Source organism: Rana temporaria, chromosome 2 (assembly GCF_905171775.1).
Source record: "Rana temporaria chromosome 2, aRanTem1.1, whole genome shotgun sequence".
Classification (NCBI taxonomy): domain Eukaryota; kingdom Metazoa; phylum Chordata; class Amphibia; order Anura; family Ranidae; genus Rana; species Rana temporaria.
Genome location: NC_053490.1, coordinates 186,033,638 through 186,058,347, shown reverse-complemented (window position 1 = coordinate 186,058,347; position 24,710 = coordinate 186,033,638). Strand labels below are relative to the sequence as shown.

Sequence of the window (24,710 nt, the reverse complement as noted above, 5' to 3'; positions counted from 1 at the left end):
GCCGATACGTATTCTTCTACCTATTTTTGGTAAAAAAAATCGCAATAATCGTTTATCGGTTGGTTTGCGCAAAATTTATAGCGTTTACAAAATAGGGGATATTTTTTTTGCATTTTTATTTTTTTTATTTTTATTTTACTACTAATGGCGGCGATCAGCGATTTTTTTCGTGACTGCGACATTATGGCGGACACTTCGGACAATTTTGACACATTTTTGGGACCATTGTCATTTTCACAGCAAAAATGCATTTAAATTGCATTCTTTATTGTGAAAATGACAGTTGCAGTTTGGGAGTTAAACACAGGGGGCGCTGTAACATTTAGGGATCACTGTGTTTACTAGTGTAGGGGGGTGTGGCTGTAGGAATGACATCATCGATCGGATCTCCCTTATAAAGGGGATCACCTGATCGATGCGCCGCCACAGTGAAGCACGGGGAAGCCGTGTTTACACACGGCTCTCCTCGTTCTTCAGCTCCGGGGAGCGATCGCGACGGAGCGGCTAAAAACAAATAGCCGCGCCGTCGTCCCGGATCACTCCTCCCGAGCGGACCTGACCTCCGCATGTACCGGGGGGTCCCGATCGGACCCCCCACCCACGTCTAGCAGAGGACGTACAGGTACGTACATGTGCCTGTCCGTGCCATTCTGCTGACATATATGTACATGAGGAGGTCGGGAAGTGGTTAAAGAGGACCTTTACTTTCTTCTGCTACACCCATTCACCCCTTCTTCCATTCTCTGTACTTATTGCGCTTTTAAAAAAAATGTTGGGGTAAAAATGTCAAACCCTGGCTCCCCATGTGCCCCCCAGGATATGCACGTCACACATTCCAGGAGGCATAGCCTTCCAGTTTAAAAAATAGGAGAGGCGGGCCCCATCAGCGTATCATCGGAAGGCCCGCCAACTGAACCTGGCAGAGATGGCGGGCCTCTCGATGACATCAGAAAGAACATGGCAGCGTGGGACAGAGCTGTGGCCGGGTATAAGAGGATCTCATTGTGAAATTGCTGGATCCGCTGGATGGGTCAGTATCAAAAAATCTGCTAATACAACCTTAAGGTAAGGGGGAGTGAAATAAAAAAAATAGAAAAAGAGACGGGGGGTGGCAGGTACAAATTCTCTTTAAAACTTTTCATATTTCAGGGAGCAGGTTGCCCATGTCCTCCACTGTGCACTATAGTTTTCATCCTCTGACCCCCCCTAACCTAGTCATTAGAGAACCAACCAGAGACATAGAAGTAGTAGGATGGAACTCTATCACACACAGGAGAACACCCCATAACTAATGAATGCCATGGAGTGTTATATAGCAGTGGTCATTAACCCTGTCCTCAGGGCCCACTAACAGGCCAGGTTTGCAAGATAACTGAAATACATCATAGGTGATATCATTTGCTGCTCAGTGATTGCAGTATTCTAGTCTGCATCTTTCCAAAGTAATACATAAAACCTGGCCTGTTAGTGGGCCATGAGGACATGGTTAATGACCACTGATATATAGGTTGCAGCACTGGAATTGTGGAAGGGCAGGAGACACAGGAAGGCAGGGAAGACTTTTTTTCTTGGATTTTTGGTTAACATGGTGAGGGGTTAAAACACCCATCAGATTTTTTTTGCCGTCTGTCACCACTGGGGAAAAAATTGTTTTGCTCACTAGTCACAGGGACTAAAAGTGAGAATTCTACATTTTAAATTGTCAGCCCAGCAGGAGGAGACATCAGTCTAAGAAGAAATTAGTGAAGTGAAGGACACAGAATGCAAAAGAAATTAAAACTTGACAAGGGTTTAACCATTCACTATTATTATATCCAATTATTATATCCAACTTGACAAGGGTTTAACCATTCACTATTATTATATCCAATTATTATATCCAAACTAAGATATACAGTGCCTTGAAAAAGTATTCATACCCCTTAAGATTTTCCACATTTTTTTTTGTCATGTTACAACCAAAACCGTAAATGTATTTTATTGTTTTTTTTTGTGCTAGACCAACACAACATGGCACATAATTGTGACGTGGAAGGAAAATGATAAATGGTTTACAAATAAATAGCTGAAAAGTGTGGCATGCATTTGTATTCAGCCCCCTTTACACGGATACCCCCAACTAAAATCTAGTGGAACCAATTGCCTTCAGAAGTCACCAAATTAGTAAATAGAGTCCACCTGTGTGTAATTTAATCTCTGTATAAGTACAGCTGTTTTGTGAAGCCCTCTGAGGTTTGTTAGAGAACCTTAGTGAACAAAAAACATCCTGAAGGAACACACCAGACAGGTCAGGAATAAAGTCATGGAGAAGTTTAAAGCAGGGATAGGTTATAAAAAAATATCCCAAGCTTTGAACATCTCACGAAGCACTGTTCAATTCATCATCTGAAAATGGAAAGAGTATGGCACAACTGCAAACCTACCAAGACATGGCCATCCACCTAAAAACTGACAGGCCGGGCAAGGAGAGCATTAATCAGAGAAGCAGCCAAGAGGCCCATGGTAACTCTGGAGGAGCTGCAGAGATCCGCAGCTCAGGTGGGAGAATCTGTCCACAGGACAACTATTAGTCGTGCACTCCACAAATCTGGCCTTTATAGAAGAGTGGCAAGAAGAAAGCGATTGTTGAAAGAAAGCCATATAAAAGTCCCGTTTACAGTTTGCAAGAAGCCATGTGGGGGCACAGCAAACAGGTGGAAGAAGATTCTCTGGTCAGATGAGACCAAAATTGAACTTTTTGGCCTAAAAGCAAAACGCTACATATGTGTGGTGGAAAGCGAACACTGCACATCACCCTGAAGGGACAGGGAAGCTAATTAGAGTTGATGGGAAGATGGATGGAAGCAAATACAGGGCAATCTTAGAAGAAAACCTGTTGGAGTCTGCAAAAGACTTGAGAATGGGGCGTAGGTTCACCTTCCAGCAGGACATTGACCCTAAACATACAGCCAGAGCTACAATTGAATGGTTTAGATCAGTGATGGCGAACCTTGGCACCCCAGATGTTTTGGAACTACATTTCCCATGATGCTCAACTACACTGCCGAGTGCATGTAGGTTCGCCATCACTGGTTTAGATTAAAGTATTTTCAAAATCCAGACCTAAATCCAATTGAGAATCTGTGGAAAGATTTGAAAATTGCTGTTCACAGACTCTCTCCCTCCAATCTGACAAAGTTTGAGCTATTTTGCAAAGAAAATGGGCAACAATGTCACTCTGTAGATGTGCAAAGCTGGTAGAGACATCCCCAAAAAGACTTGCAGCTTTAATTGCAGCGAAAGGTGGTTCTACAAAGTATTGACTGAAAGGGGGCTGAATACAAATGCATAGCGCACTTTTCACATATTTATTTGTAAAACATTTTGAAAACCATTTATGATTTTCCTTCCACTTCATGTTGGTCCATCACATAAAATACATTTACTTTTTGGTTGTAACATGACAAAATGTGGAAAATGTCAAGGGGTATGAATACTTTTTCAAGGCACTGTACTTCGAGAGCACTGGGTGACAAAATGTCATTTGGCAGCGATATTGATTTATATAGGCTGCTGTACAAGATCTAATCATACCTAAAGATAAACAAAAAACTAGATTACATAATCACATTGGAAACGTCTCCTATTACAGTATAATCATTTTTAGAAAACAGAGGTCCATACAGTACCGTATTTATCGGCATATAACACGCACAGGCATATAACACGCACCCTAACTTTAAGAGGGAAGTTTCAGGGGAAAAAACGTTCTACAGGGTAAAAAAGTGAGTGTTATACGCCAATAAATACAGTATTTATTATAACATTTGACCATACCTACTGAGCTTATCCAAGCACTTCAGCAATATCATAGCCTAATCTTAAACAGCAGTCATTTTTCTTAGCTTTTCATTCATTTTCCAGTAATACAAAGACTTCAGGCTTTCTTTGTACAAAAAACGCATTCTTTATGCAAACAACACATTTTAGCTATTTTACTGTAGGAGAAAAACATGTTCAGTGAGCTTAGTGAATACTGGGAAGCTGTGCTCACTTCTATCATCCAATTTTGTGCCTAACTGGGTATTTTTTGCATAGAGAATTTTCACCACATTTACTAAAGGCGAGTGAAAATTCACTTTGCAAATTGAACAGGCTCTACTCCTTTAATCAATTAGCCATAATACGTACATAAAAATCTTGTTAAAACATTACTATTTCAGTATCATTAAAGAACTGTCCTGCTTTGCACAATGTCATGTAGTAGGTTTTCAGAGCGTTTAAAAATACAACCACTTTTTCCAAGTGTAATACATATAAAAAGAATCTTTGGATAGAACACGAGCAGAAAACAATATTGCAAATTTCCCTGAATATCATCGCTGTAATAAAAAATTGGTAGCCACGTTGACATCATTGTTTGAAGCCCTTAGCGCAGTTAAGACATCAGCTCTGGAGAATCCCATCTCCATCAGTTGAGCAACCTGCAATGGTAAAAAAGATATCGGATCAGCCCCATGCATTTTTACATTCTAATCACTGTGAAATAAATCTCAATCTGCGCGATCTAAAAAAAAATCTTTTACGGAATAAATCGTTTAAATAAAAAAATAGAGTTACGTACCGGTAACGTCTTTTCCAGTAGTCTTTCAGGACAGCCCACAATTGAGAGAGATACTCCTCCTCTTCCTCTAGGAAACACTGCGCCAGCCCATAAATTTCTCACTCCCCCTGCCAGACCTCGGTATTTATACGAGCACCTCCGGTCAGCTGGGGAGACACAAGAACATGTTAATAACATACAATTACATATCAACATCATGTCCTGGTCTTGAAATCAGACTTCCTCTATTCGGGTGGGTACCCAGGGCTGTCCTGAAAGACTACTGGAAAAGACGTTACCGGTACGTAACTCTATTTTTCCCCTCCCGTCTTTCAGGACAGCCCACAATTGAGAGGATAACCGAGAACTTACCAACTAGGGTGGGACTATGGCTTGCAAAACCTTTCGTCCAAAGGCTTGCTCACCTGCCGAAACCAGGTCCACCCTGTAGTGTTTAACGAAGGTGGTGTAGCTGGACCATGTTGCTGCTTTGCAAATCTGTTCCGGCGTTGCTCCCGCTCTTTCTGCTTGAGAGGTTGCCAGCGCTCGAGTGGAGTGTGCTTTAATTCCTGTAGGGATATCCCTACCAGCCAAAGTGTATGCTTGCTCAATGCTTAGTCTTAGCCACCTGGCAATAGTGCGCCTGGATGCTTTGCATCCCTTCCTGGTTCCAGAAAATAAAACAAATAGTGAGTCTGACCGTCTAAACGGTTTAGTCACCTCTAAATAATGTAGGATACTTCTCCTAACATCCAACGTACTGAAACGTCGTTCCCTTTCCCCCGAAGGGTTGGAACAAAAAGAGGGTAAAACTATATCTTGACTCCTGTGAAACTTTGAAGTCACTTTAGGAAGAAAGGCTGGATCGGTCTTGAAAACGACCCGATCCGGGAAAATAACACAAAAAGGGGGTCTGATCGATAGAGCTTCTAGCTCGCTGACCCTCCTAGCAGTGGTCACTGCAACCAAAAAAGCTGTTTTTAAGGTTAAATCCCTTAGAGAACAATTATCTAAGGGCTCAAAGGGAGTACCCGTTAGGGTACGCAATACCAGAGACAGGTCCCAACTGGGGAAGGGTGGCCCTCGAGCTGGTCTCTGTCTGGATAGTGCTTTAAAGAACCTGACTATCCAGGGACTGGTGGCCAGAGGTTTTTCTAAATACACCGTAAGTGCCGAAACCTGCCCTTTAAGGGTGCTAACCGAAAGACCCTTATCTGCCCCACACTGAAGAATTTCTAAGACAGCCGTGGGGCTTTGTACAGAACAGGGGCAATTTACACACCATTCGTTGAAACGAAGCCAAACCTTCTTGTAAATTTTGCGGGTCTCCTTTTTTCTACTATTAAGGAGGGTGGCAATTAAACCTTCGGAAAATCCCTTGGATCTTAGTATGGCTTCCTCAGTAGCCACGCTGCTAGTCTCCACCTGTGGACTTGTGGACATAGGACTGGGCCCTGTGATAGAAGATCCTCCCGCTGAGGTAGAAATAAGGGTGGTTCTGCCGCTAACTGTTTGAGGACTGAGAACCATGCCCTCTTGGGCCAGTAAGGAGCTACCAGGACTAGAGAGGTGTGCTCTGATTGGAATTTTCTCAGTACTGCTGGAAGAAGTACCGGAGGTGGGAATGCATAGCATCTTCCGAACTTCCAGCTTTGGGACAGGGCATCCACTCCCCTTGCTCCTTCTCCTTTGTTCAGGGAGAAGAAACAGGGGATCTTCGCATTTTCTCTTGAGGCGAAGAGGTCCACCTCCAGAGTTCCCCATCTCTTGTTCAGGAGATGAAAGACCTCCTGGTTGAGGGTCCACTCGCCCTCCCTCAGCTGCCTCCGACTGAGGAAGTCTGCTGTTACGTTTCTTTCTCCCCTCAGAAAGACCGCCGAAAGGGAGAGGGTGTGGATCTCGGCCCAGCCCAGAATCTCTGCTGTCAGGACCGACAAACTTTCGCTTCTCGTGCCGCCCTGCTTGTTTAAATAGGCTACGGCCGATGAATTGTCCGATCTCACCTGAATGTGGTGCCCCTGGAGTTCCTCCTGAAAGAACCTGAGGGCTAGGCCCACTGCCCTCAGCTCCTTCCAATTGGAAGATCTCTTTAGATCTTGGAGACCCCAGGTACCCTGCGCTGGAAGGGATCCCAGGTGCGCTCCCCAGCCCTTGCCGCTTGCGTCTGTGGTTACCACCCGAGACACCGGGATAATCCACAGACGTCCTTGGGTTATGTTGGTGGCCTTTCTCCACCACCAGAGGGATCTTTTTACCTGAAGGGGTACTAGAATCAAGGAGTCTAGGGCTTCTAGGCTGTGATCCCAGACCCTTAGTAGGAAGGCCTGCAGTGGGCGAAAGTGAATCCCTGCCCACTGTACGGCTGGGAGGGCAGATGTCAGCAGACCTAGCGTTGACATCAGGGACCTTAGTGACACCTGTTGATTGTTTTGGAGGGAAGCTACTGCTCTGTCCAATTTCCTGACTTTCTCTACCGGGAGGAACACTCTTGAGAGAGTAGAGTCCAGCAGGTACCCTAGGTAAGTGATCTGTTGGGATGGAATTAAACTGGACTTGTCTAGGTTCAGTAACCACCCTAGGTCTGTTAAAACCTTCTTGGTCACTTCCAGGTCCCTGGATAGCTGCTCTGGCGAGGCTGCGAAAAGTAGCAGGTCGTCCAGATAGGCTATGATGGATATTCCCTGAAGTCGCAGAAACGCTAAGGGTTCTGCCAGGATTTTGGTAAAAATCCGGGGCGAGGAGGATAGCCCGAATGGCAGAGCCTGGAACTGGAGGTGTACAATCGTTCCCTCTAGGTCCACGGCCAATCGCAGATAACTCTGAGAATTCTCCGCGATCGGGACGTGTAAGTATGCGTCTCTGAGGTCCAGAGATACCATGAAACAATTGAGGGGAAGGAGGGCTCTGACTGTATAAATTGATTCCATACGGAATTTCCTGTATGAAATGGATCTGTTCAGAGGTTTTAGGTTTAGGATTAACCTGTATTTTCCCGAGGGCTTCTTTACCACAAAGATGTGTGAATAAAATCCCCTTCCTTCCTCTGCCCTTGGAACTCTGAGGATGACACTCTGATCCTCTAGTTCCCTTAGAGCTCCCAACAAGACTTCGGATTTCTCCTTGTCCCTGGGTAGATGGGTGACTAGGTATCTCTGGGGGGGAGGTGATGAAAATTCCAGTCGGTATCCCCCTCTTATGACCGCCAGGACAAACTGGTTTGGGGAGATTGATTCCCATTGTGGGAGAAAGGTCCCCAGTCTTCCTCCCACCCTGACTAACAAGTCATGGGTTTTTAGGGGGCTGGACAGGAGGGTGAAAAATCGCTCCACCTCTGCCTCTGCCCCTGGGGGTCCAAACCTTCTTTTGGCCTGCTGGTTTGGCCCCTTTTTGCTTATGCGGACGAAACCCCCTTCCTGCCTGTACTGTGACTCTCTTTTTAGGAGGAAAGGCTTTCTTTTTGTCCGCCGTGCGGTCTAGTACTGCTTCAAGGCCTGGGCCAAAAAGCAGGTCCCCTGTGAAGGGAATACCACATAACTTGGATTTAGAGGCGCTGTCGCCAGTCCAAGTCTTGAGCCAGAGGGCCCTTCTGGCTGAGTTAGCCAGAACCGCCGATCTGGCCGACATGCGGACTGACTCCGCTGAGGCATCCGCTATATAAGCGACTCCTTGCAGGATAGTAGGGAAGGAGGCTAAAATAGTTTCCTTATCCGTACCAGCTTCAATGTGCTCTTGAATTTTAGAGAGCCAATGCTCCAGATTGCGAGCCATTACTGTGACGGCAAGTTCTGGTTTAAGATTCCCCATAGTAGAATCCCAACATTTCTTTAATAGGGAATCCATTCTTTTGTCCATAGCATCGGACAAAACCCCCATGTCCTCGAACGCTAAATCCGTGTTCCTGGACACTTGGGAGAAGGCGGCGTCTAATTTGGGGCTTTTGTTCCAAACAGATAAAGGATCCTCTGAGAAAGGGAATCTCCTCTTTAGGGATCTAGAAAAAAAGGGTTTCCTTTCAGGATCCTGCCACTCCTTCTTAATGGTCTCAACCAGTATATCATGTACTGGGAAGACCTTTCTCTCTTGCTCCTCCAGACCCCTGTACATTCGATCATGGAGGGTAAGAGGTTTCTTGTCGGTTTGGATACCAAGGGTTGTGTAAACTGCCCCTAAGAGGTCCTCTACCTCATCCAGTGACAATTTGTACCTAGAGGGCTTCCTGGACTCCCCGTCCTGGTCCTCTCCCTCTGACCCCTCTTGAGAATCAGAGGTGGCACTATCTGGAGGAACCTGTTCCTCTTGGGAAGGGCCTGCGGAAACATCTGCCATAGCTGCTGCAATGGGTATGACAGGAGCAGGACCTTGAGCCTGTGGCTGGGTTGTAACCTGGGTAGGGACAGCCAAAGGCTGTAACCTCTCAAACAGAGATTTGAATGAGGAGAACGTGGATGACAGTTCTTTAACAGAGGCTGCAAGTCCTGACTCCTGTTCTAATTCATTTTCCCTGACCAGGGATTGAATGCAATCCCTACATAGGACCTTAGTCCATGTTTCTGGGAGGACATCCCTACAGGAGGCACACTTCCTTTTTGAGCTATGCCTTCCACTTCCCGTTTTTTCAATGGCTTTCTGAAACACAGAAAGGGCAGAAAACAACAGTTATAAAAAAATTAAAAAATTTGGTTACAACCCTGGGAGTGCACCTAGCCCCCTATAAACCCTGGGACTAAGGACTCCCCCTCCCCTGGCCACCCAGGGGGCTTGCCTCCCCATGCATTGAACCCTACATGGAGAGGCAAACCTAAGCTAGAGAGCGCCCCTCCCCAGGGTACTCTTACCTTAGGCTCGCTGGAGGTAGCGTCAGTTGTCAGGGCTGGCTCTGGAGATGCTGCCGACATGACTGCAGGTGGCTGCTTGCTGAGAGTTTCCCCTCGCCTGTGCGAGATCCGACTCCCTCCAGCGTCCGCCCGGACCTCCTATCAGCACCGCGACCCGGAACCGGAAGTCGCGGTTCAAAGGGGAGACATCCGCTCTACGCCGGAAATGACGTCACCCGCCGTCCAGCCCGCTCGGTTCAAAAAAATTCTTTGCGGCCTGTAGTACAGGGCGAGCCTGGATGTCCCCCCCGCTGCGCCCCGCTGGACGAGATAGGGGTCCCCCGCAACCAGGAGCCGCGCTCGGCGTGGAAGGGGTGGCTAATGGTGGGCCTGCACCGCACCAGGATTCACCTGGAAGCCTCTGCTTCCTTAAGGTAAAATAGATGGCCTCAGTCCTCTGCCTGAATTGGCCTAGGTTCCCATGCACAGTGTCTCCCCACCGGAGGAAACACTAATACTGAGGTCTGGCAGGGGGAGTGAGAAATTTATGGGCTGGCGCAGTGTTTCCTAGAGGAAGAGGAGGAGTATCTCTCTCAATTGTGGGCTGTCCTGAAAGACGGGAGGGGAAAATAGCTGCTTTCACTAACAAGTGCTCTCACTCCACTTAAATGAATACAAAATAACTGCGCGATTAATAACAGTGTACAGTATAATCAATAGATAGCACTAGATTCTGCATTCTCTCTTTGCATGGCAGGGCCGGCGCTCCCACTAGGTGAATTATGCAGCCGCCTAAGGCGCACTGCCACCTAGGGGCGCAGCGGACCCTTGTCTCACCTCTTCCTCCTCGTCTCCCTCCAGGCTCATGGCAGAGCCGCGGATAGGGGGGCCCGGACAGCAAGTAGTTTGGTGCTTCGGGCAGGTGATAGCAATTGCAGAGCTGTGTGCGTCTTTCCCCCTCTCCCTCCCACTGGCTTTAAGATGGGTAGGCGTGACTGCCAAGTTGCTCTGCCTCCTGTCACCTCGTTAGCCAATCAGATTACCCAGCCCACCAGATTTGACCAGAAGATGCTAGTGGCCAGAGCTGGGTGGGATGGAGAGGATCCGACGTACCTGACTATGAATGAGGTTCAGGCTCACTGGAAGTCTAATCCCGTGTTCTCCCGTTCTGTTCTGTGTGTAGAATAGGCAGTGATCACACTGGTCGAGGGATGACGTCCCCTCCGTCTTCTCACACTGCTTCTTTTCTCTGTTTTTATTTACACTGCACACAGGACAGGTGAATGATGATTAGACTTCTGGAAGACGCTGGAACTTCAGCTGTTTCCATAGAGCTATTTGTGTCAGAGTCCTGTGTCAGCCATCCATGATTTGTTTGACCTTTTTTTTCTTGTTATCTTTGAAGGATTTAACTGGTCAGGCTGGGAGCTTCACAGACCTGTTAACCATTTACTGTCCTCCTCTGCTTGAGAATTGACTGTTATTAATAAAAAAAAATCCGCAGTCTCCGACCATCTCCTGCATCATGTCCGCAGTCTCCGACCATCTCCTGCATCATGTCCGCAGTCTCCGACCATCTCCTGCATCATGTCTGCAGTCTCCGACCATCTCCTGTAGTACATTGTGCGGTCTGTGACCCCCTCCTGTAGTACATTTTGCAGTCTCTGCAAAGGTCACACTTGCAATCGGGCCCTGGTGTTCTGCCACTGTGACCACTTCCACCACCATTATATATTTGTTTATAATGGCACAAAGTAATAAAAAAGTCCCAATTAAAAAAAAAAAACACTGACAGATTGTCACACAATACACACTGGGATCTGTGATCAAAGAGTGTATTGTGCTAATATTTAATGACACTGCACGATGCCATCCAGTTTTCTCAGTTTTTTTGGGGGGGGGGGTGGAAGTAGCTGGTCTTGCCTTGGGTGCAAAATAGTCTATCACTGGCCCTGGGTATATGTCCTATAGGAGTAGGTGTCTTGGAGCTTGGAGGAAGGTTTATCATCAGCACCACGCCAGAAATCTCTATTATCCTCACAGGGGAACACTGCTGATTTGACTCAGATGTGAGGTGAGAAGCCTGTGAGACTGATGGAGGAGCGCACAAGCACTTTGTTTGGATTTTTGCACCATTGCTGTATTGATGTTTCTGAATTCACTTCAATCAGTCACTAGATAGGTTTTATGAACTTTGATGCACATATTTTTTTTACTTTTTTATGGATTAATAATATTTTTGAATTGGGTATTATAATGTATCACTATTGATTATACACTGTTATTAACCACTTCCAGACCTTAGGTGTTTTTCAGATTTGGTGTTTGCAAGACTAAAACAGTTTTTTCTGCTATAAAATTACTAGAAAACCCCCAAACATTATATATTTTTTTTCTAACACCCTAGAGAATAAAATAGTGGTCATTGCAATACTTTTTGTCACACCGTATTTGCGCAGCGGTCTTACAAGCGCACTTTTTTTGGAAAAAATTCACTTTTTTTAATTAAAAAATAAGACAACAATAAATTTGGCCCAATTTTACTATATATTGTGAACGATAATGTTACGCCGAGTAAAATGATACCCAACATGTCACGCTTAAAAATTGCGCCCGCTCGTGGCATGGCGTCAAACTTTTACCCTTAAAAATCTCGATAGGCGATGTTTAAAAAATTCTAGAGGTTGCATTTTTTGAGCTACAGAGTAGCTCTAGGGCTAGAATTATTGCTCTCGCTCTAACGATCGCGGCGATACCTCACTTGTGTGATTTGAACACCGTTTTCATATGCGGGCGCTACTTGCGTATGCGTTCGCTTATGCGCGCGAGCTCGTCGGGACGGAGCGCTTTAAAAAAAATGTTTTTGTTTTCTTATTTATTTTTATTTATTTTATTACTTTTTACACTGAAAAAATAAAAAAAAATTGATCACTTTTATTCCTATTACAAGGAATGTAAACATCCCTTGTAATAGAAAAAAGCATGACAGGTCCTCTTAAATATGAGATCTGGGGTCAAAAAGACCTCAGATCTCATATTTGGGCTTGAATGCAAAAAAAAAAAAAAAAAAAAAATTGGAAATGTAATTTTTTCAAATGACAAAAAAAAAAAATTGTCTCTTTAAGAGGCTGGGCGGGACTGACGTTTTGACGTCACTTCCGCCCAGCAGAGCTATGGGGACGGGCGAATGAGATTTTTCCTTCAGTCTCGTCCCCGCTCAGCTGCCGAACGGTCCCGATCGCCTTCGCCGCTACCGACGGCTCCGGTAAGCGGCGGAGGGCGCGGGAGAGCGACGGGAGGGGGGGGCCCTCCCCCGCCACCGATAACGGCGATCTCGCGGCGAATCCGCCGCGGAGACCGCCGTTATCGTTTACCAGACCGCGCACACTAAAGATTGATACCTCGGTTGTGGCAGCAGCTACTGCCGTTACCGAGATATCAATCTTTAAAAAATGGACGTACATCGTCGTGCGCAGGTCTGGAAGTGGTTAAAGGGATTGTAAAGGTTTGTGTTTTTTTTTTTCACCTTCATGCATCCTATGCATGAAGGTGAAAAAACACCTGGCAATCACCGGCCCCCCCAGCCCCCCCGTTTTACTTACCCCTGAGCCAGTTCAGAAAGAAAGAGAAAGGAGGAAGAAGAGCCAGTTCATCTGCTCAGTGCACCCCCCGCCGTCCTCCTCTCCACGGAGTCCCAGCTTTGATTGGATAGATTGATAGCAGCGCAGCCATTGGCTCCCACTGCTGTCAATCAAATCCAATGACGCGGTCGCCGGGGGAATCGGCGTGTATGACTCAGAAGCGCCCCCGCAAGGTAACCCCCTTGGGAGAGAACTTCCCAGAGGGGGTTATCTAATGCGTGGAGGCGCCGCGAGAGCTGCCAAGGGACCCCAGAAGAGGATGTTCGGGGCCACTCTGTGCAAAACGAGATGCACAGTGGAGGTAAGTATGACATGTTTGTTATTTAAGAAAAAAAAACAGGAACCTTTAGTATCACTTCAATAGCACTACATTAGAATCACTGTATCATTTTTAACGCTCTCAGACGTACCAGACTGAAAGCTACAATTTCTCCATTCAACATTTGGAGTTTAACTGTGAAAGATCTAGACACAGAAGGTTAAGTAATTAATAGTAATTAGCTGCCAAAGTTTTCTTAAAGGGATCTCCTTACTTCAGTGTAACAAACCATAAAAAGGGAACCTGAAAGTATTCTTAAACTATACCACACCAACACGGATTTCAGCAATTTTTACAGATGAATGTGCAAGTGAGCAGTGCACTGGAAAAATGTTGCATTAACGTTTATCTAAACCTAACCAACAAGATCTTATTTAAGTGTGCTCCTGCATTGTCACTGTCACATGTACCCCTGGTGGACCAATGATAGCGATGACCGTGGAGCATGCCTGCATACTTTAACTCTGCAATATTTTTAATTTGTTTCTACGCAAACTTGCCTAAAGGTGGACAAAGTAGGAGATATGTAAAAGCAGAAAAAAAAAACATGCCCGTACAGAGCTAGTAAATAGTCCTGCAGCAGCGCTGCAAACCCCTGGTTTGATATGTAAGCTGTGTAGGATGACCAGATCAGAAGTATCAACAGTATGTGCTCCAATCACCAATAGGGAATTCACCACGTGGGGGGATATGGGGTCCCCTTCGGGGAAAGCACTCACCAGATGGTTACTTTAAAACAGCGTTTCAGTGTAACTCGTCACTGTCAGATGGTGGATTGAAACTGCATACAAATCTATCTCCTTGATCACAGTATCGTTTTTTCACTCTCCAGGTATTGGCAGTTATGTAAGGGAAGGAAAAATCCACATAGCGCAATATTGTTTCGATGATTTTAATGATACCAAAAAAACATAAATACAAGCCCCCTTATAAAAACATGCGTACCAGATATGTGAAATAGTCAGGCAAAAATATAATTGGTGTGGGTGTTTATGCCACTCTCACTGTTGTCAGGACCCCTGAAGACCGCTTTGGAAACCTTCCTGTAGCTTACTTCCTGGTTCCCTCAGTGTGTGGAGCGCATAACATCACTTCCGGTCGGGATGCTGGATAGCAGCGCTCTGACGTTTCGTCCGTTCGGACTTCCTCTTAGAGCGTGCTCATCCTACGCATCCTCTGGAGTTAAATAGTATAGCGCCGCCTTCCCACCAATGACAGGGCTCCGGATGGTCAAAACCCTCCCTCCGTGTGCCATTGGTTCCATCTCCTCCTCCGAGGGTTTTGACCATCCGGGTTAAATGTGTTATCACATGAAAGGCCCTTCTGTCCTGTAAAAAGCGGACATAATTTTATTAGGCTACAAAACCAATTAATCTTGAAATTAAAAAAAATATTATTTTTTGTTATGAAGAGGACAAAACTTGCAGAAAAGCGTCTACTTCAATTATTGTTAAGCCCATGTCACCATAGTTATTCTGTCAACATAACAACATGGCAGTGACAGAGACGTTAAGAAAACACTTTTATTCATCTATGCAGTACAAGTGCCTTCTATGTAGCAGTTGAAAAGGAGTGGGAGATACCTAGGTGCAATTGACTTTTTTTTTTTGCTTTATTTAATAGGTGTGCTACAGATACAAGACTGCATATTCTGTGAAGTTACCAACAAAAGAAATTGCTTTAGGGACAACCAAACTATCCGGTCAAGTCATTCTGAAACTAACCACACATTAATAGAGAATCTTTCTGTCCTATGAGAGTAACTACAGTGTCATGGGGGGGGGGGGGGGGGAGAGTCTAATGCACGATGTCCAACAGGTGTGTGTGCATACCTATTATTCATTAAATAAGTATGAAAGGAACAGAAACCCAAGAAAGTAAGAGAATAAATGAGGGAAAGGGAGAAAAAATGCAGGGAAAGGGGAACAGGGTGGGAGGGGGTTAGAGAATCCCCCTGAAGAGCAGGAAACTTCAATGCCAATCAGTCAGTAGAAATTGCAGTTAAGTATTAAAATCTAGGCACGCCCGTGCTGCATTCAGACAGTGTTTATGACTTATGATATGGTTTCCTGGATGAAGGGGGAAGGTTGAGTAAAACTACAGCTGGATCATCATCCAAAGAAATGTCCGTAAATTTGTGTATGAGTTGAAGGACTGTCTGCCAAAAAGTTTTGAGCTTGGGGCATTCCCAAAAGATATGTAGGATGGTTCCCCTATGCAGGCCACAGAGCCAGCAGAGATCAGATTGATTGGGGAATAGCTTGGCCAAAACCGACAGAGTTTTGGTGTGACTATTTTGTAGGTAGTTTCCCGATACTGCAGAGAGAGGACTTTTGCACAAAGAAAAAGTATGTGCTCCTTTTGGGGGTCGGGAAAGGTAACGCGTACAGATCTCTCTCCCACTTTGCCAAAAAGAGTGGGTCTGAGGTGGCATAGGGATCCAAGAGAGTTTTGCAAGTTGTGGAAAAGAAACTTGAATTGGGCCTTCTCCCAAACAGAGAGAGTTCCCAAGTATTGGATTAAGCGGGTAGCCCATTTGAAGGGCAAGAAAGGGCGTAGGCCATCCATGGTATAAAACTTTTTTTTTTCCATGGGAATAAAATCAGCCCATAGATTAATCATTTTTGTTTTTCATTAAACCAGTGGATTAAACTGAAAAAAAAAAAAATGACTTGGTCCCCCATCCACACACACTCGGTGTGGATGGGGGAATCCTCCCACTGAGCCCTTGTATTCTGACAGCAGGGACAGTTGGCTCTTTTGAGATTTTTTTGGGGGGTGGGCATCTGCTTCTTCTGCTGGAATGACCTAGGCAATTCCACTGGAAGTTTCCCCCCTCCCTGCCTGCAACCTTCTGGGACACGTCACAGGTCCCAGGATGCTGTGGGTCTATTCACAAAGTGCAGTACCACTTGCACAATCACAGTGTGAAGCCACAAGGATTTATATCTGGCTTTGCACAGTAACCATGCTGCTGCTGGGGACCCAAAGACTAGCAAAGAACCAGCCCAATTGAAGACAGCGCTGGATCCCTGGACAGGCAACTGTCCTATTATTGACTGCTTGCCGACCAGCGTACGACTATATACGTCAGCAACATGGCACGGACAGGCAGGACGTATATATACGTCCCCTTTAAGAGCGTGGAATTGTGGACGCACGCCGCCGCAAGCTCAGTGAGCCCGACCGCGGGTCCCGCGAACTCGATCGCCGTGGGGATACCTGTGATCGCCTCACGGTAAAGAAAAAGGGGGAGATGCTGATGTAAACAAGCATCTCCCCGCTCTGCCTGGTGACAATGACAGTGATCACGCTTCCTGTAATCAGAAGCGGTGATCACTGTCTTGTCACGTGTAGCCCATCCCCCCTACAGTAAGAATCACTCACTAGGTCACACTTAACCCCTACAGCGCCACCTAGTGGTTAACCCCTTCACTGCCAGTGTCATTTTCACAGTAAGCATTTTTATAGCACTGATCGCTGTAAAAATGACAATGGCCCCAAAAATGTGTCAAAAGTGTCCGATGTGTCCGCCATAATGTCGCAGTCACGATAAAAAAAAAAAAATCGCTGATCACCACCATTACTAGTAAAAACATTTTTTTTTATAAAAATGCCATAAAACTATCCCCTATTTTGTAGACACTATAACTTTTGCGCAAACCGATCAATAAAAGCTTATTGTGATATTTTTTACCAGAAATATGTAGAAGAATACATATCTGCCTAAACTGAGTAAAAAAATATGTTTTTAGATATTTTTGGGGGATATTTATTATAGCAAAAAGTAAAAAATATAAATTTTTTTTTCAAAACTGTCGCTCTATTTTTATCTATAGCGCAAAAAATAGAAACCGCAGAGGTGATCAAATACCACCAAAAAAAAAGCTATATTTGTGGGAAAAAAAGTACGTAAATTTTGTGGCCCGGTCATTTGGCTGCATAATGGTCCGGGGCTTAAGTGGTTAAAAGTCGTCAGCTACAGTATTTAAGCTGACTTTTATATATTTCTTTCTGACTGAAGAACGCTCTAAGTTTTTCTGCATATAAAAAAGTACAGTACACGTCATATCTATTTAGTTTAACAAAGGGCAGCTCTATCATGTGTTTCTTTTTGGTGGATTAGGGCACTTTCTTCTGACTCTGGCTGCTCTTTGAAGTTGAGGCAGGGGAGGAATTTTTTTTTTTTATTTTACTAAAACTTGCAAGAAGAAAATGAAGTCTAATAAACCTGGGGATTTCCATACTGTCAGGGGACGTGATATTCCATGGTGTAATTGGTCATGTTGGTATCAGTTGCTTTGCATTAAAGGGGGTTTACTTAAAACTGTCTGTGAAATGAAGCTGCAACAGTTTTACAATTGCATTGGGAATTTACAACAGTTATCACCTGTTTCTATCTCAAATAATAATCCTAAGTAGCTTCTTTATAAGCAACAATTAAGCATTTTGTGGGTCAGATATTTTTCAGCACTGTTTTTACAAAATATTGACTCATCGCTCTCTCCATCGCTTTTCTATATAGTCAACATGTGTCTTGATTCCCAATGTATATTCAAATAATGTGTACTGAATCCCAGACATTTCTCAATAATAATATACTCAAGAATTTATAATTTTCCAACAATACTGATATCACATGGATAATAGGTTAACTTTTAACACTGAAGCCTGAACCCATTTGCCAGTATATCAACCAGTTATGATACGTGTTCTTTCAATACCCCACCATAAAGTGGGAAGCTGACAAACTGGTATATTATTTCAAGTGGACAAACTGATTACTGCCAAAAAAGTTCATCTATATTGTTCTCCAAGTGAAAAGAATGACAGCAGTGCTGCTTTATTTTTATTTTTTTTAATCTCTAGGGAAAGATACAGTGCAACTGGAGAGAGTATTCACAGCACTTCACTTTTTCCACATTGTGTTAGGTTGCAGGCTTATTCCAAAATCGATCAAATTCATAAATTTCCTGACAATTCTACAAACAATACCTCATAACAACAATGTGAAAGAAGTTTGTTTGAAACCTTTGCAAATTTTTAGAAAAAAAAAAAAATCACATGTACAGAAGTATTTACAGCCTTTGCCATGATACTCAAAATTGAGTTTAGGTGCATCCTGTTTCCACTGATCATCCTTGAGATATTTCTACAACTTGGAGTCCACCTGTGGTAAATTCAGTTGAATGGACACGATTTGGAAAGACACACACCTGTCTATATAAGGTCCCACAGTTAACAGTGCATGTCAGAGCACAAACCAAATCATGAAGTCCAAGGAATGGTCTGTAGACCTCCGAGACAGGATTGTATCGAGGCACAGATCTGGGGAAGGGTACAGGAACATTTCTGCAGAATTGAAGGTCCCAATAAACACAGTGGCCTCCATCATAAGAAAATGGAAGAAGTTTGGAACCATCAGCCAAACTGGGCGACCGGGGGAGAAGGGCCTTAACCAGGAAGGAGACCGAGAACACAATGGTCACTCTGACAACGCTCCAATGTTTCTCTGTGAAGAGAGGAGAACCTTCCAGAAGAACAACCATCTCTGCAGCACTCCACCAATCAGGCTTGTTTTGTAGAGTGGCCAGACAGAAGACACATGACAGCCCACCTGGAGTTTGCAAAAGGCACCTGAAGGTCTCTCAGACCATGAAAAACAAAATTCTGATGAAACAACGATTGAACTCTTTGTCCTAAATACCAAGTATCATGTTTGGAGGAAACCAGGCGCCTCTCATCACCTGGCCAATATCATCCCTACAGTGAAACATGGTGGCAGCATCATGAAGTGGGGATGTTTTTCAGCGGCAGCAACTGGGAGATCAGTCAGAATCGAGGGAAAGATGAATGCAGCAATGTACAGAGACAGCAAACCTGCTCCAGAGTGCTCTGGACCTCAGACTGGGCTTGAAGATTAATCTTCCAACAGGAAAATTACCCTAAGCACACAGCTAAGCTAAGAAAGGAGTGGCTACAGGACAACTCTGTAAATGTCTGAGTGGCCCAGCCAGAGCCCAGCCTTAAACCCGACTGAACATCTCCAGGGAGGTCTGAAAATGGCTGTGCACTGATGCTCCCCATCCAACCTGATGGAGCTTGAGAGGTCAATTAAAGCAGAAAGGGAGAAACTGCCCACAAATAGGTGTGCCAAGCTTGTAGAATCATGTGTAAAAAGACTTGAGGCTGTAATTGGTGCCAAAGGTGCTTTAACAAAGTATTGAGCAAAACCTATGACTACTTATGTACATGTGATTTTTTTGTTTTAATACATTTGCAAAGAGTTCAAACTTCTTGCACGTTTGCAGGGGTATTGTTTGTAGAATTTTGAGGAAAATAATGAATTTAATACATTTTGGAATAAGGCTGTAAAAAAAGTGAAGCGCGGTGAATACGTTCCGGATGCACTGTATGTTTAATAAAACAATATGCATTGGGTTTTCTCAAAAAGTGACACTTATGCAATCTTGCAATTTAAATAAGGTTTTACCTGTTCCTCAGGAGCCGGAGGAGGAGGTGCCTGTGGTTCTGCTTGATTTACTACTTGTCGTTGCCGTAACGTTGGAAATAGGCGATTCCAATCAAACATTCCTCCCTGTGTAAACAAAAACACTGTTCTTTATCTCTGTTCATGCTTTTATCAGAGGCAAAATAATTATGTGTCAAACCCAAAGGGTCAATCAATCTAGATAATTACTTTATAATACACCAAAAAGGAAATGCTGGACACACATAAAAAATACATTTTCAGCTTAAATCTCTGGTATTTCGAAAAGTAATAATCTAGAGCAGGGGTCTCCAAACTTTCTAAACGAAGGGCCAGTTTACTATCCTTCAGACTTTAGGGGGTCAGACAGTGGGAGTAGAAATGGTCAGGGGGAGTAAACAATGCATCTTTGGTGTTTGGGGGAGGAATAGCAGCCCGTTGTTGGTATCAGTGGGGGGAATAGTATCCCACCAGTGGTGTCTTTGGGAGGAACAGTGTCGCATCATTGGTATCAGTGGGAGGAATAATGTCTCATCATTGGTATCAGTGGGAGGAATAGTGTCCCATCATTGGTGTCAGCAGAAGAAATAGTGTCCCATTATTGGTATCAGTGGGAGGAAAAGTTCTCCATTGTTGGTATCAGCGGAAAGAATAGTGCCCCATCATTGACATCAGTGGGAGGAATAGTGCTCCATGTTGGCGTCAATGGGAGAAATAGTGTCCTGTTAATGTCCGTAGCAGGGATTATGCCCCATTGTTGGTGTCAGTGGGAGGAAAAGTGCACCAAGAGCCGAATAAAGTTGAGCAAAGGGCCGCATTGAAGTGCGGCCCAGTTTGGAGACCACTGATCTAGAGTGTTTGACCCCTGGGTCTGCCACATTACTAAGTGTTTAAATGTAAAAAAAGGTATTTTTTTCAGCATTTTGATTTATGTGAATTAATCCAAGTGACTTCAGATTTGTAAAAGGTATACTTGGGTGAAGGCAGTATTCGTTAACTCTGTTAATTAGTATTGGTTCATTACAAGCAAACACTAAACGTAAGTGGGATTTGCACTTCAATAAAGGTGGTTCTAAAGGCCAGAAATGTTTTACCTTAACCACTTGAGCTCCTGAAGGTTTTACCCCCTTCATGACCAGGCCATTTTTTGCGATACTGCACTATGATACTTTAAACTGACATTTGTGCGGCCGTGCAACGCTGTACCCAAATAACATTTTGGTCCTCTTTTCCCACAAATAGAGCTTTCTTTTGGTGGCATTTAATCAACTCTGCATTTTTTTTTTTGCGTTATAAAACAAAAAAAAAATGATAATTTTGAAAAAAATTATATTTTTTACTTTCTGCTATAAAACAAACAAAATAATAAATAAGCATATATTGATTGGTTTGCGCAAAAGTTGTAGTTTCTACAAACTATGTGATGTTTTTATTTATTTACTAGTAATGGCGGCGATCAGAGACTTATAGCGGGCACTGAGATATTGCGGTGGACAAATCGGACACTTAACTGACACTGTTTGGGGACCAGTGACACTAATACAGTGATCAGTACTAAAAAAATATATGCACTATCACTGTACTAATGAAACTGGCAGGGAAGGGGTTAACATCATAGGCAATCAAAAGGTTAAATGTATGCCCAGGTTGTGCTTACTAACTGTAAGGGAGGTGCTTTGACTATTGTAAGGCAAAGATCCATGTTCCTGCTTTGCAGAAACCCAGGATCAAAGTTGTTTCCGCTGAGAGAACAACAATCTGCCTCTCTGCTTGTGTCCCAAATGATTAGCGGGTCTCGGCAAGCATTGAGTGCCCCCCCCCCAGACCTAGAATTTTTAGATCACGTACGTGATCTGGTACAGAGCCGTCACCCTGTACCATGTATGTGGGGTGGTCGTTACAGCAAGTGGTTAATGCATTGCCTGGATTAAGGTAAGAAATGTCCCAGTATTTTCCTCACTATCTCATCCCCCCCCCTATACTTAACCGAGTCCTCTCTTGATCCAACGTTAGCCCAAGTGCAGCAGAGCGGCTCTCTCTTACTAGGACGTTGTGAGAGCCTGCTGCCAACAATCAAATCCTGTGAGGAAAGGGGCTTAGCAGCGCTGTGTGTGAAGCAAATTCCTATGGTAGTGCACCGAGACGAGGAAGAGCGTCAGTGGGGGACCCCAGGAGAGAAGGTTCAGGGATGCTCTGTGCAATACCATTGCAGGCAAGTATAACATGTTTGTTATTTTAGAAAAAAAATAGTAAGGCTTTACAACAACATTAAGTAGAAGATAATTTCATAACATGCTGTAAACAAAATTGTGAGAGGTAAATAGACATGAATTGATCAACTGATACAGTAGAATTTCTGCCACTATTAGTTGACCCGAATAAGCCTGTGCCCGCATACAAACTATGTGGCAGATTAAGGCCTCATGCAGAATTAATGTATTCTGGCCATTGAAATTAACGCTCAAGCGTTAAACATGTGTTTAGACATAATCACATGCGTTGTCAACTGTTTTTTGCTGCCCAAACTCTGGATGCACTGGCAGTGGGTGAGTTTTCCTGCCTCTAAACACTGCTAAAAAAAGTCTATATATGCATGGATACATAGGCTACAAACACAAGGGGGCGCCTACATCTAGGTGTAGCGATTTAAATAAAAACTCATAATTTTTTTTTTTAAATGCACTCACTAGATGAAAGTAGATCAAGGCTCGTCATAAACCAGTGTTTCTCAACTCCAGTCTTCAAGGCGCCCCAACAGGTCATGTTTTCAGGATTTCGCTCAGATTAAACAGCTATGGTAATTACTAAGGCAGTGAAACTGATCAAATCACCTCTGCAAAATAATGGAAAACCTGAAACCATGACCTTTTGGGGGCGCCTTGAGGACTGGAGTTGAGAAACACTGTCATAGACCTTCATAGGATTATCATGAGGCTGCAGAGCCCAGAAGGCACGGGGCTGGTTTAAGCAGAGTTCTTGATGGAAGTGCAGCTCTCAGGCTTCAGGCTGGAACATAAGCATCAGCAGATTTCAGAAGTGGAAAGATGGCTGCGGCTCCAAAACAGCACCTCTCATGGCTGGGTGGTCTATGTGGACAGCTTTACCCCGGATGCGTGCATACTTAGATGTGCCCGTTTTAATCATCAACCATGTGAGTTGTTAAATGTTTTACCTTCCTTAACCACTTCAGCCCCGGACCATATTGCTGGTCAATGACCGGGCCACTTTTTACGATTTGGCACTGCGTCGCTTTAACTGACAAATGTACGGTCGTGCGACGTGGCTCCCAAACAAAATTGGCATCCTTTTTTTCCCACAAATAGAGCTTTCTTTTGGTGGTATTTGATCACCTCTGCGGTTTTTATTTTTTGCGCTATAAACAAAAATAGAGCGACAATTTTGAAAAAAAATGAATATTTTTTACTTTTTGCTGTAATAAATATCCCCAAAAATATGTAAAAAAAACTATTTTTTTCCTCAGTTTAGGCCGATACGTATTCTTCTACATATTTATCGTAAAAAAAAACGCAATAAGCGTTAATTGATTTGTTTCCGCAAAAGTTATAGCGTCTACAAAATAGGGTATAGTTTTATGGCATTTTTATTTATTTTTTTACTAGTAATGGCGGCGATCAGCGATTTTTATCGGTACTGCGACCTTATGGCGGACACTTCGGACACGTTTGACACATTTTTGGGACCATTGTCATTTTTATAGCGATCAGTGCTATAAAAATGCATTGATTACTATAAAAATGCCATTGGCAGGGAAGGGGTTAACACTAGGGGGCAAGGAAGGGGTTAATTATGTTCCCTGTGTGTGTTCTAACTGAAGGGGGGGTGGACTGACTAGGGGAAATGACTGATCGCTGTTCACACATTGTATGAACAGCGAACAGTCATTTCTCCCCGACAGGACTGGGAGCTGTGTGTTTACGCACACAGCTCCAGGTTCTCGCTCTGTAACGTGCGATCGCAGGTGCCCGGCGCTGATCGCGCCTGCCGGGACCAGGGGCGAGCGGGGGGCATGCACACACCCCTATTGGCTGATTCGCGAGATGACGTAGATCTACGTGATCTCGAGCAGGGGAGCCGACCTGCCGCCGTATAACAGTTATACGGCGGCTGGTTGGCAAGTAGTTAAATGTAACCATATTGCTACACTTAGAGGCGCTGCTCTTCTATTTTATACTAAGTTGTGACATGACGCTACTTGTATATCAAGACATCACTTGTATATCAAGTCAAAATGTATTAAATTTAGCTTGTCTTGCAAAATGCTGTCAAACCAAGTTACTCTCAAACCAAGGTTTTACTGTATTACAAGGAGCAGTTATATACAGTACAGTTATGTCCTATGAACACAGTGCAAAAACCTCTGCAGCATTTCCTTTAACTTGCTGCTAATGTTAAAATAACACAAACAAATGCCCTATTTCTGATCAAGTTCCATTTCAGCAATGCGGTAAGAAGAAGTAGTGTGAACAAGTCCTTGCTCAAATCTGGCAGTTTGACTTTCTCGTCAACATAATCATGGCAACATCACAACCTCAGAACTTTAAAAAAAATGTTTTAAAGCTTTATAGAGTGCTGCGGCACAAGCACACACATTTAAAAGTGAGCATCTGAAGCTGTGGGCACAGATTTTTATATATATCAGGGTATTACCCAAATCTAACCCCAAACCACCCTTGCCCCCCCCCCCCACTTACAACATGCCCCAGCATTCAATGTTTTCTTTTTTGTTCTGTAAAAATTCATGACTTTTATTTCTACCTGTGACATCGGCAATCCTTACATGGGGAGTTTCTTGGAGGTTAGTTCCTAAGGCCACACCCCCCACCCCCAGAACTACATCTCCGAA

At 44.1% G+C, this 24,710-nt stretch overlaps 1 protein-coding gene across 2 annotated transcripts in view; it reads right to left on the bottom strand.

The window, feature by feature from the left end:
- Positions 1 to 3,752: 3,752 nt before the first annotated feature.
- UBAC2 (UBA domain containing 2) overlaps positions 3,753 to 24,710 on the bottom strand; it is a 194,962-nt gene continuing 174,004 nt past the window's right edge. For both annotated transcript variants that reach the window (XM_040336155.1, XM_040336156.1), the window contains exons 9-10: positions 19,850 to 19,954; positions 3,753 to 4,463 (exon numbers count right to left, since the gene is read on the bottom strand). In XM_040336155.1, the coding sequence (XP_040192089.1) occupies positions 4,356 to 4,463; positions 19,850 to 19,954 (213 nt within the window). In that variant the 3' untranslated portion in view covers positions 3,753 to 4,355. The remainder of the gene's footprint in view (positions 4,464 to 19,849; positions 19,955 to 24,710) is intronic.